The 12,773-nt window shown below is 41.9% G+C and overlaps 1 protein-coding gene across 1 annotated transcript in view; it reads right to left on the reverse strand.

Annotated features, from left to right (window-relative positions):
- Positions 1 to 9,580: 9,580 nt before the first annotated feature.
- LOC126236816 (ATP-sensitive inward rectifier potassium channel 12-like) overlaps positions 9,581 to 12,773 on the reverse strand; it is a 157,346-nt gene continuing 154,153 nt past the window's right edge. Inside the window, exon 7 of the mRNA XM_049946413.1 lies at positions 9,581 to 10,298. Coding sequence (XP_049802370.1) covers positions 10,225 to 10,298 — 74 coding nt within the window. The 3' untranslated portion in view covers positions 9,581 to 10,224. The remainder of the gene's footprint in view (positions 10,299 to 12,773) is intronic.

The following is a 12,773-nucleotide window of genomic DNA, read 5'->3' on the forward strand; positions in this document are numbered from 1 at the left end:
GTCGCCAATGGTCGGCGGAAGGTGCACGTGCCCGTCGACCTGGGACCGGACCGCAGCGACGCACGGATGCACGCCAAGACCGTAGGATCCTACGCAGTGCCGTAGGGGACCGCACCGCCACTTCCCAGCAAATTAGGGACACTGTTGCTCCTGGGGTATCGGCGAGGACCATTCGCAACCGTCTCCATGAAGCTGGGCTACGGTCCCGCACACCATAGGCCGTCTTCCGCTCACGCCCCAACATCGTGCAGCCCGCCTCCAGTGGTGTCGCGACAGGCGTGAATGGTGGGACGAATGGAGACGTGTCGTCTTCAGCGATGAGAGTCGCTTCTGACTTGGTGCCAATGATGGTCGTATGCGTGTTTGGCGCCGTGCAGGTGAGCGCCACAATCAGGACTGCATACGACCGAGGCACACAGGGCCAACACCCGGCATCATGGTGTGGGGAGCGATCTCCTACACTGGCCGTACACCACTGGTGATCGTCTAGGGGACACTGAATAGTGCACGGTACATCCAAACCGTCATCGAACCCATCGTTCTACCATTCCTAGACCGGCAAGGGAACTTGCTGTTCCAACAGGACAATGCACGTCCGCATGTATCCCGTGCCACCCAACGTGCTCTAGAAGGTGTAAGTCAACTACCCTGGCCAGCAAGATGTCCGGATCTGTCCCCCATTGAGCATGTTTGGGACTGGATGAAGCGTCGTCTCACGCGGTCTGCACGTCCAGCACGAACGCTGGTCCAACTGAGGCGCCAGGTGGAAATGGCATGGCAAGCCGTTCCACAGGACTACATCCAGCATCTCTACGATCGTCTCCATGGGAGACTAGCAGCCTGCATTGCTGCGAAAGGTGGATATACACTGTACTAGTGCCGACATTGTGCATGCTCTGTTGCCTGTGTCTATGTGCCTGTGGTTCTGTCAGTGTGATCATGTGATGTATCTGACCCCAGGAATGTGTCAATAAAGTTTCCCCTTCCTGGGACAATGAATTCACGGTGTTCTTATTTCAATTTCCAGGAGTGTACAATCTATTGTTATTTTCAAAGAAAACAGAAGTTATGGCTTTCAGGAACCCAGCAGTCAATTAAAAGCAAAATAATAATTAATTATCAGAAAACAGAAAGATTAAACTTTATCAACATCATAGGAAACACTGAATCATCCAAGACAGAAAGGAAACTTTTTGAAGCAGTACTTCAATACCAGCTCACTGAACAACTATTCCGTGGATTACTTTCAAGCAAACATGCACAGGACACATCTAGAAGGCTGTGATATATATTGTATGTATGAATTATATCACTGTGTGATGTCTGTTCATTCGAACGTGTCCGAAAGAATGTACACTACGCATCTATATAATTGGTTCACCTCGATGGGCTCTGAATCCACCACCTTCATTACAGATACACAGTTACATCCGACAGCCTGCGGGAATCTCAAATTCTTCAATGTGAGTAACATTCGACAGTACTGGTAATGATCAAATGATATTGTAAACGTGCTCTTGGGTCGAGTCGCTGGTAGTGCCTCCAACTATCGCTGCCATTTTGCAAATTTATGGTTCTGAAGTAATAACATTGCCCCTGGTTATTTGAAGTTTCTGTGATATTTCACACTTGGATATGCGTATGTGACCATATGATTTAAATTGATTTAAATGCTGATAGCCATAACAGAATCTATACACCTTACACCAATCTATACACCTTAGACCCATCTCAGCCATGGGGTGATACTCTCTTCTATTGTCCCATCAAACAGTTGTTAACTTATAAATTTATAAATTCTTCCGTCGCCAGGGGGATACTACCTTGCATTAACAGTGTAGTTGGCAATGATCTAGGAGTGTTAAACAATTCTGCACATTCCACTTACAAATTTTCCATCTCCACCCTATCACTTCCTTGCAAATGCGATACTTTTTCTTGCAATACAGAAAAATCGGCAGACAGTCCTGGCTTAGAGCATTTTGTAGTGAAGACACTCTAACTCTTCTTTCTCCAGTACTTTTAAGGTGGTTAGCAGTCTATCTTGTGTTAGCTCCACTTAAAGTGAGCAAAAATTATCCGTACTGACAGGCGTTATCCTGCTTTCACAAACCTCTTGCACGTAGGTGATACACTACAGTGTACAATACACTGTGCCTTTTCCAGTTCCTTATTCCCACAAAAGAGTCAACTATACACAAAGAATAAATTGGAAAACATCCAAGATAGTCTCCGTGTACCTTCGGGCATTTTCTGCAATAAGTCGATTCTAAGGAGGTGTGCATGCAGGTTACGTGGATTACTCAACATCTGGGGCGTGCTCTGCGGAATTTCGGTTTTTCCTGCAACCCAAACAGCACGATGTTCCTTCCAGCTCTACTATGCGCCGTTCCAGATCTTCCTTGAAATGATATTTACTCAGATAATCCAGCCCAAATAAAAATTTTTACCTACTGCCAACTACAGGAAGTACTTCCACACAAGCTTGGAACTCTTTCCCTCCTACTCAGAACTTCATCAATATCGAACCGAGTGAATGAGCAATATCTCCTCCTACGCCACTTCGTCTATTATTAGGTGGGTTAAAAGTTGCTACGCCAAGTACACCCAGACTTTCTACACATAGTTGCACTCCTCATAGCAGTAAAAATTCGTACACCCTTTCTCTTAAATAGCCAGTGAAACAAAGAGCTGCTACCTGTTCAACACACTGGTATCCTGTGGTCACATTTACTGGGAATGCTGCACAGTGACTGCATCACACTCTTTCCCGTTTAACAATGGGGTATGGGATCTAAGCTACGACCACCCTCCCTTAGCCTGTGGGAATCTGCACTGTGTTCTGAGTGTTCAGTTCACTTATACTTCCGATACTGAGATTTTCTACAGTTTCACTGAATATGGTCAGGCTGATTTCTACCTTAAGAACTATACTCTTTTCCATAATTTTTGGTGCTGCATCTGTTTCTACTTAAGTTATCGCAGTCGTCACAGCTTCATTTAAAGACACTGGAACCTCTGCCCACACTTTACTGGAAATTTTGAGCAGGCAAGTCTCACAAGATTACTTCTGGCACTCTCTGCTGTGCCCCTTAAAGAATTGCCTTGTTGTTATCCATCAGCTCATTAATATTAATATTTAACTTCTTAGTTCAGTCAACAAAACTTTCCATGGACTCTCCTTGCCTTTGAGATGTAGTGCTGAGCTACTTACAATAATACCTAGAGGTATTTTTCCTTCTTTAACGCTCCAAAGGTCCTTCCTGAAGGTTCTGCAAAGACTGAGCATTTCCTAACTTCTCATGACACATCACATATATCCTATTATTCCCTGTCAACTTCAACCGAGCCATACTTAACAATTTCTCGTATTTCATCCCTCAACTTGGCAGCTGCAAGTAAATTTTCTACAAAAGTGAAAATATCCTCCGCTGATTTTCTTGAAAAAGGAGTTACTAAGTAGTTGGTGCAGTCGTTTAGGACATTAAGGGGCAAGATAGGAGAGGACTGTCCCCTTCTCTCCTCCCTTAACCTATCAAGTTCATGTGAACTTCTGATCTCGCCTAGGAACAGTCTGATCAAGCAAGTGTTGAATCGTTTCTTGCGCTAATATCTTGTTAATATCTATTTCACCCAACACCATTTTGCTTACTGTGTACCATTACTAGAAGCACAAAATAAAAACATCACAAAATATAGAAAAAGCAAAATAAATAAATTAACATACAGGCCAATACAAAAGTTTCAGGCCAGCACTTATTTGTATCACTCTTTTGAGCACTATTGCTGAATTGCATCTAGCATTGTCCCTTTTCGTTGATGCAGACTTTGGACCACCACTGTAGCCTCAATCAGTACTCGTAACTACCTCATATGGATGCAGATGTTCTCTGGTGAAGATAGGCGGGCAGGATCTGTCATGGGTGCATGAAAACAGTTGATCCCTTTATTTATTTCCCAATCTTCGATGGCTCATCTGAAGATGACTGGCAGGTACCCAGCCGAAATACTATATGATGAATTAAGTGATGACCGGCTGCAAACCTGAAATTTGAATATTTCCAAGTAGTTTATTAAGTAGACTTGAGCCCGCGTCAGGCAGGCACAGATTCGTAAGCACTGAACCCTTTGAACACACTGCTCGACGCATAGTTGAGAAGACGCCTGCAGGTTGTATGCATAGCACCACTCAGGAGCTGAGCGACCTTGCGGCACATGCATTCTGGAATGGCAGCATCTGCACTGTGCTAGGTGCTGGTGAAGCGATCTGGGCAGGTTATGCTGCAAGTAAGGCAGTTGGGAGGGACCTGCCCATCCGAGGGGAGTGTCGGAAGTGTAGTCTTCTTGGATGCAGCCTGACCTCATAGTCTGGCTGGTGCCATCTGGAGTCAGTGGATGCTCGGTGCTCAGTGGCTGCAAGGTTCTCAGTTCGAACCTTGCACCAGAGATGCTGCAGGTGCGCTCCCACGATAATGATTGTATGGTGCAGCCTCACGGCAGAAGCTCACTCTACAGCAGACGCCGACTCGAAGACTAGTCAATTCAATGCGCAGACTGCCAAGTGGCCAGTATTTATAACGCACCAGGGTGGTCTGTTGTTGAGTGGTCGCTGCAGATTCTATGTACGCCACTTGCTGAAACGTTACTGAAGTGTCTCGAGTTATATCAGTTGTCATTGACCGGACAGTTGCATTATGGCTGTTAAGTGGGAAGTGCGGCATACTAGTGCTCCGGTAGTATGATTACGGCAACAAGTCCTTGCCTTGGTTCGCGTCGTTACAAGCTTGTGCATTTGAAAATGAGCCAAACCTTGAAACCTGGATGGTAGTGATAAATAAAGAATTGATTTTGAGAGCCATCCCGTTGAAAATGACGTATTACTTTAAATTTATCGGTGCTGTATTCACACAGATGAAATCAAGTTAGATCATAATTGTTTGACCTTGTTTTTTTGTAAGTGTGGATATAAGTTTTTGTTTTGGTTCCTTCCAGTGACTGCAATGCTAAATAATATAATGAGTAAGGAAATATCTTATGTTTCCAATACAAGATCCCCTTTGAAATTTTTTTATGTAAAAAAAGAGTCATTTATAGGACGCATAGAGAAAACTGAGCTTTCATCTCAAGTATTACGATTATAGAAGTAAGAGGCCTCTGTCTGACATAAGAGAGCTAGAATTTTAATTTTTGCTGTCTGCATTTTATAGCGTCGCACCTAAAGTTAATATATTGATCAGGTAATTACAAAAATGAAGACTTGCAACATTGACTGTATAAGAAGTGGCAGAACATGTTAAAGGCTGCAGAGATGTCCGATGAATCGTCACTGAGAGGTTTTCCTTTTGCAGAGAGATGCTGTATCCTGCCAAGAGACAAAGATGGGAAATAAAATTCCGTAAACGCCTTCTGCAAGAGAAGGGCGTGGCACAATTCCCGTTCAGTTTGGTGAATATTTCGACTTCATAGGCACTTATCGCTGCCAATTTACTCAGGTTTGAAAAGTTGATATGCAAATATATTTCCACAGCAGTTCTTACATACGTTTTGCGAAATACATCCCTTTTTGGAAAGCTGAAATTGGAATTCGAGTTTTCTACACTCTACTGGCTGACAAGGGGGTCTGGAGAGAGGGAGAGGGTGTATCTTGCACTCCAGCAAACTCTGTCTGAAAATTACCCTCAGCAGCCTGTTAGTAATGCATGTAAATTTCTAATAGGGATTGTTATGAGTTCAATGGCAAAGCCAGAGAAAGAGTAATCTGCCTCTAACCTAAAGACAGAGAAAAAAAAAATTCTGCCAAGTGCTATGGTACAAAACCGGCATATAGCAATAGCAGGTATCTCCATCGAGAAACATTCACGAAATGGCTCACTCGTAAACTTAAGAAAAAGAATAGCACTCAGCATAAATAAGGGCATTTCTGTGTGTCGTTTTGTATGTTATTCATTTTTTGCCATTTCACTTCAGTAATTTCTAAACTACGTGTAAAAAGCCCAGCCGCGCTATGGTTGCAAAGAGCCAGTGTTCTCTCCGTTTTCCTGTCGCATACTGCTAAAATGTGTCTTGACTGCGACTCAGGTATCAGCTTCCATTTCCTACTGAATCACCCACTTTTTGTTAACGACAATTAACACGATTATAAGGACTATTAGAAATAAAAGATAGGCTGGGTGGTTACGACACTACTCGAAAAAGAGTCTGCCGTGATTTCGCAGCACAGTCGAAGTCCAAGGTTCAGAAGGTGGCGCCGACGCTGGAGGTTCTCGATGTGGTAAGAGAGCGTGTGGATCACCCAAGGTGCTTCGGACAACGCCAAAAGACTTAGTAGCGGCAAAGGATTCTTGTGTGGTGCAGCGGATTAGTCGGAACACGGAGCCAGGGCCTTGGAAGACGATGGGCGGCTTCTGACTGACTGACAGTGACAGTTTCTTGTCCCGTATTCCCCGTACGCAGGACTGTCCAACGAAACCACCATGCCTTACACTGTCTGGCAACAGCCCTTTAGTGCTATGGCAGTCTCACTGGTATTTGGTTGAAGACTGTGACAGTTTTATTTTGAGTCTGCGTGCTGTAATACTGACTACTTGCTACTTATTCACAGGAAATAGCGCAGGAGCTTATGTTAATGGAATTATGTAGCTCATGTTGGGGAACGTTATAACAACTGGTGTGTTGGTAAATACTGTGGCAAATTATTGTTTAACTGTTTTGATTACTTTGCTTATTATGAGCCTCTTGCCTGACTTTATTCCATAATGTTAGTTAATACACACGTGAGTGCAGTGAAAATGGATTGTAGTTCTTTTAAGAGTTGTTAGCTAGTGTTGCATGTGGACACATTTTATGCACTTGAACCTTGAACTAGATTTATTCTGTGTAATTTAAATATTAGGTGTGGAGGCAATATTAGAGATTGTGATAGGGTGTGTGTTTGAAGTGTAGTTTTATTCTACTGTTCTTTCAATTTTTGGAATCAGGATTTCTCTCAGTAAAGATTTTTTATTATTTATCTGTGAATTATACAAAGGGAACCAGCTTAGGTTCTTGTGGCTACTGCGCTCACTTTAATAAATCCTTCTGATATTAAATTTCCTGGCAGACGAAAACTGTGTGCCAGACTGAGAATCGAACTCGGGAACTAGGCATTCTTGTGGGCAAGTGCTCTACCGACTGAGTTACCCTAAGTAAGACTCATGATCTGTCCTCACATCTTTAAGTCCGCCAGTGCCTCATTTCGTACCTTCCACACTACACAAATGTCTCCTGAGATATTGTTTTGCTTAATGTATGTGGTAATTATGACCAGTCAAAGAGGTGTTCTCAATAAATTATGTGTGACTGATAAAATATATTTGCACCCTCATGACCCCAAGCCACTTCCTCTCCACAGTAGAGATGGGCAATCAACCCCTGAACTGATTCTTAGTTCTGGACCCTTTCACAGAGTGAGCGATCAGTGACTTGGGAAAATAGAATGGCTGCTTTTGAGATCTGAAATGCCTCTCCAGTGTATCACTGAGTGGGTTGAAGATTCTAGGGCAGGCTGCTGCAACAACATCCCACCCAGCATGCTGAATTAGTCGCTATGACATAGACTACAGTGCAATACCAAATATACAGATGTGTTAAGTATGTTTCTATTTACCTACCGCTGTGAACAGTCTTGTCAACCATGAAAAGAATGAAAAAAAAGGAGCATCACTCGCTTAGAACACTGCGTTAATGCAGAAAAATTTCTCAACTTTTATTTTTGCTTTTGATTTGAAAAGATAACTTGCAAGGAGCTGCCATGTCAGGCCATTTGATGCTTCACCACAAGAGACAGTGCTGTGTGCCAGTGTAAGGTGGACAGCCATACATAATGTTTGTTTTCATGCGCTCACATAACATTTTATAGATGATAAGTTTCAATTAAAGTTGTGTGTTATAGAGCACATTCTACCTGAAGAAAGACACACAGCAGAAAATATTTAAAACTGGGTAAAGGCTGTTACAACCAAATAATTATACTGTCAAGTTTAAAGTCGCTGTCACAATAATGGATAATACTTCAAACATGAAGTCAGGTGGAGAATGTTTCGTATAATCGTTAAAACACATTGTGCAACAAGCAATGCGAAAGTCAATGGAGAAAGCTGTTGATAACGCCAAAAGAGCAGGTATGTTTTTCAGTAAACTTTCTGAAACATAAAGAAATTAAAATAACCAATTAAAGCAAATTACTGTCATAAAGGGTGAAAACTCTTCAATTGGGAAGTTGTTACATGATACCATCAGTCAGCTCCATGGAGGCAACGACCCAAAACCTGTAGAAATTGTCAAACTTGATACATATTGTTATATTAATTGTAAATGACAACTGTAAATAATTTCAGGAAGTAGGAACCTAATTTCTGTTATATTTCAGTTTTTATATTACTTTTGTTTTCAATAAAATTGTGAAAAAGTGACAAGAATGAGTCACTTTTGTAATCTACCAAACCCATATTCAGCACTTTAATCTGTTATTTTTAATTTTTACTGAAGAAGAAATGTAGAACTTTGCAGAAATTTAAAACAACACGGGACATAATGGGAGATTATTAGTCTTCTTCCCATATTCTTTCAAAGATTGTTAAAATAAGGTAAAAATACATATGCATTGACCTTGAATTAAAAACAGAAGATACGTTTCTTTCGTTTGTTTTTGTAAGTGATTGGTGAATGATGAGTCATGAAAAAGAGCTAGTTCATTCCAGTGAGTCGGTGGTTTTGATCCTAACCCATAAAAGAGAGGTTTTGCCAATCTGTAATCCACAGCCTATGTTGCATCTACACTATTGTATAAAGTCACGTTCAGACTCAGATCTATGGAAATCTTTAATTACATGTACAAAGAAGCCCACTGTTTGACAAATGTAATCCCTGTGAAATAGGTAGCAAGGAGCACTCAAGTTTTTAACGTGAACATAAAATAAATCAGTCCATCATACTCAGTCAACTGGAGAATACAAATCACGTAAAATAAAGAACTTAGGCTTATGTAAGACATAACATCACATAATGATACAACAGTAGTACAACATTCAGCTTTCCTGAGTGACAGCATAGATAACTGGTGGCTCAGTAACGCTATACTTTCGAGTTGTCATCATTATTTTAGCTAAATGAGTGGGCATGATAGCAAAGAAATGATGAACATGATTCCCTTTCGAAAACCAGTAGCCATTCTTATACTTCTGAGGCTTCAGCACTCAGGTATACTTGTATAGTCACTGCAACTAAACTGCAGGTCCGTCTGCTCCAGACACTGAATATGTCGTTCGTGATAGTGGGCGTCGTTTCCTCTAAGACAAGATGGAAAGGAGGGAGTGTGTTCTCTTTTCGGATACTGTTTTTCTAGTAAAGTGTAGAAGACAATATTCGGAATAACGAGAAGTTCGGAAATAAAAATATCGAAGGACAAGTACCTGAAAACTGGGCAGGGGAATCATGCACAAGCAAAGGCAAAAAATTTTTCATATACATATTCCATGAAATAATGATACATTGAATGACAGAAAAGCCTTTGATTATTTGTGACATTTAATATAGAGAATGACAAAAAATGATAAAAAACTAATACTGAATGCTGTACAAAGAGTTTTGTTGTTGACATTAGTCACTGATCTGCCGCTGACAACACAGAAATACTGCTACTGCCTAAAATTAATCACAGCTCTTCCCTTAAGCGGTGATATATCCGTAAACATTTCTCATGTCAAATCTGTTCTCATTTTGCTTAACCACTTTTGCAGCACTAACATACTTGTATTGCTATAATTTTTGTAAGAGGAGCGTCTTTAACACTTTAAGTTTGGATTCACTCAGGGTTCCATAAGATGCGGCGAACTGAATATAAAAGACATCAGGATACCGTCATACTTAAAAGAAACACAGGTTTCATCACTATTCAAAACAAACAATCCGTTAATAATTGCAATCCAAAAAATTACTGCGTTTCAAGAGCTTTATTTCCCCGCAGAAACAACTTGCGAAAAACTGTCTCTGTAGTGCAGTTCACCACGTTAAATATCCCAACACGAGTTGCCGTCCACTTCCAACTATTCGCACTATCATAATCCCGAAATGTACTAACACAGCAGCAACGTTTCGCTACTGCAACTCCTCCAGCCTTTTGACGTCGGACGTCGCTGCACTTGTCTGGCTTCACTTGCAAGTGAAGCATGTGACATCCAGCTGCACTCAGGCAGCTTTCAGCTCGTGCCCAGAGATGATATGGCCATCACCAGCGGAGTGACGTGACTCTTTTATCTCTCCTGAAACATCAGAGTAAGACCAGCTGTTTCTCATAGAGTATTACTGACCCAAAAACAATCAAAGTAATTAACGTATAAAAAGAAAACTTATTTATATGTAGTGTCTATTCCATCGGGCATGTCCGAAAGAGCAGACACCACACATGTACAAACAGTTAAGAGGGGTTGACCAATGATCTGTCAGTGCGGATGCACACCAGGCTCTCCCGCGAATAATGAGGATAATGGGCAAGGAGCAGTACATTAGTAGTGTGTGGATAAGTTGAAAAAATGTTCATATGTATGTGAATTCCTAAGGGACCAAACTGCTGAAGTCATCGGTCCCTAGACTTACACACTACTTAAAATAACTTATGCTAAGAACATCAGACACACCCATGCCCGAGGGAGGGCTCGAACCTCCGGCGGGCGAGGCCGCGCAATCCGTGACATGGCGCCTCAAACCGCGCGACCACTCCGTGCGGCTGGATAAGTTGAGAATTTGGGTCTGATGGGAGGCGTGCTAGGGTAGTTCGTGCAGTGACGATGACCATTGTGTCCAGATAGCGCAGTGGTCAGCGCATCTGCCTAGAGTGGGGTTCGAATCCCAGTTCGGCACAAATTTTCAACTTTCCACATTAATTTAAATCAGTGCCCACTCGCAGCCAGTGTCTCTAGTACCTTTGTGAGAAAATCTATTGTGCTTAGAAAATATGCAACTACTGTTCTCTCTGATAATAACAGACATTGATTATAAAATGTTAGACGATTTTATGAGACTAGATCTTCAACGATACTCAATCCGAATGGCATGTGTAATACGAAAAACTTCCAGTCCCACTTCAGCAAACTCGGTCAGACATGATGTTGTCGATAGGTTTATAGAAAATCATCCCAAGTTCCTTTTCCCCAAGCCTGTGTAGTAGGGTTAACCGCTTTCCCTTCTTATCTACATACACTTCGTCCGCCCCGATAGCTGAGTGGTCAGCGTGACGGATTGCCGTCCTACGGGCCCGGGTTGGCTTCCCTGCTGGGTCGGAGATTTTTCTCCGCTCAGGGACTGTGTGTTGTGTTGTCTTCATCTTCATTTCATCTCCATCCGCCGCGCAGGTCGCCCAATATGGCGTCGAATGTAATAAGACCTGCACCTGCCCTGCAAGGGGCCTCACGGCCAATGACGCCAAACGCTCATTTCCATCTTACGTACACTTCTCTTGTGCAAGTTCACTCGGGAAACGGGACAAATAAATATTGTCTAGAAGAGACAACTGTTGTACTTTCGGGGTTTCACGTACGACCCAGCTGCCACCATGGACTATTGCACCTCCACGTCTGGATAATGTTCCGCTGTACTTTCCTTGGCAAATGGAAAGCCGTTTTGTCTCTCAGTGTCGTTCTAGGAAAACCATCGTACAATGCTGGCCATAAAGCAGTCACAAAATTTCTGCCATTTCCGGGAACATTACGTTGAAGCTGGTGCACCAGTTTCAGTTTGTACAAGATTCACCTGTTGCGTGGGTGTCAACAACAACTGTCGAACTGTTGTCTCCGTCTCGGCACTGATTTCTGTGGGCTTCTCAAGAAACTTTCTCCACTTTACCTTTACTTTCCTTATTGATAGCTGCACCCCCTTTACAGAAATTGCTGGCACAACACCTTTTGATTTGACGTTAAAGGAAGAGCACGACCAAACTGATGTTAAAATATGCATCCAACCGCAACTACATGGTTTCTTTGTTCATATTCCAGCTCTTAGCTAAGGTTAATCGGTAACTTCGCAATGTTCTTAAACAACTACGACGTACTGTTTTCTCGCCTGATGGCTTATGCAATAAAATTACTAAATGGAATATTCGAACTTTTTATTCGGCAGTAATAACATAAATTTCAGGTTTTGGGAAGATCATGTAATAGCAATTAGTGTTGGTGGAGATACGCCTCTAAGAAACTGTTCGCTAATTTATAGTCGAAGTGCCTAATTTTTGTTATTGCGATACTGTTAAACAAAAAGACTGTTGGCAGCTGCCCGCTGCAAAACCGCTACAGTATCCAGAGTCTTCGTAGCAGAATTTGGTATGTCAAACCAAAGACTGATTCACGAGACGTTGGCGTTCTATTTACAACTTTTGTAATCTCCATAAGGCACCTTATGTGCAGTTCCGCTTAGCAAAATTTACATATGAATCAAAAGTAGAGCTATAACTACAAACTAAAATGTTGGATATTTGCAGAAAAGTTAAGATATTTGTTATATGCTACTTGTGTATACTGACACTGTAAAGCTACAATTCAGTCGCATAATTCGTTTCCTCATGTACCAAATATTTGTAATTTTACTGCTGTACAATACACCAGAAGACGGTGGTGGTCTAATGCCTAAAACCAAATGCCCTGTTCAAATGACATCAGAAACATCTTTTGGCACCAAGAAAATAAATGCTGTCCAGTGTTATCTCACAAGAATGTATAATTTAAGTAATGTGTTTTAATGGAACT

Source organism: Schistocerca nitens, chromosome 1 (genome assembly GCF_023898315.1).
Source record: "Schistocerca nitens isolate TAMUIC-IGC-003100 chromosome 1, iqSchNite1.1, whole genome shotgun sequence".
Taxonomy (NCBI): domain Eukaryota; kingdom Metazoa; phylum Arthropoda; class Insecta; order Orthoptera; family Acrididae; genus Schistocerca; species Schistocerca nitens.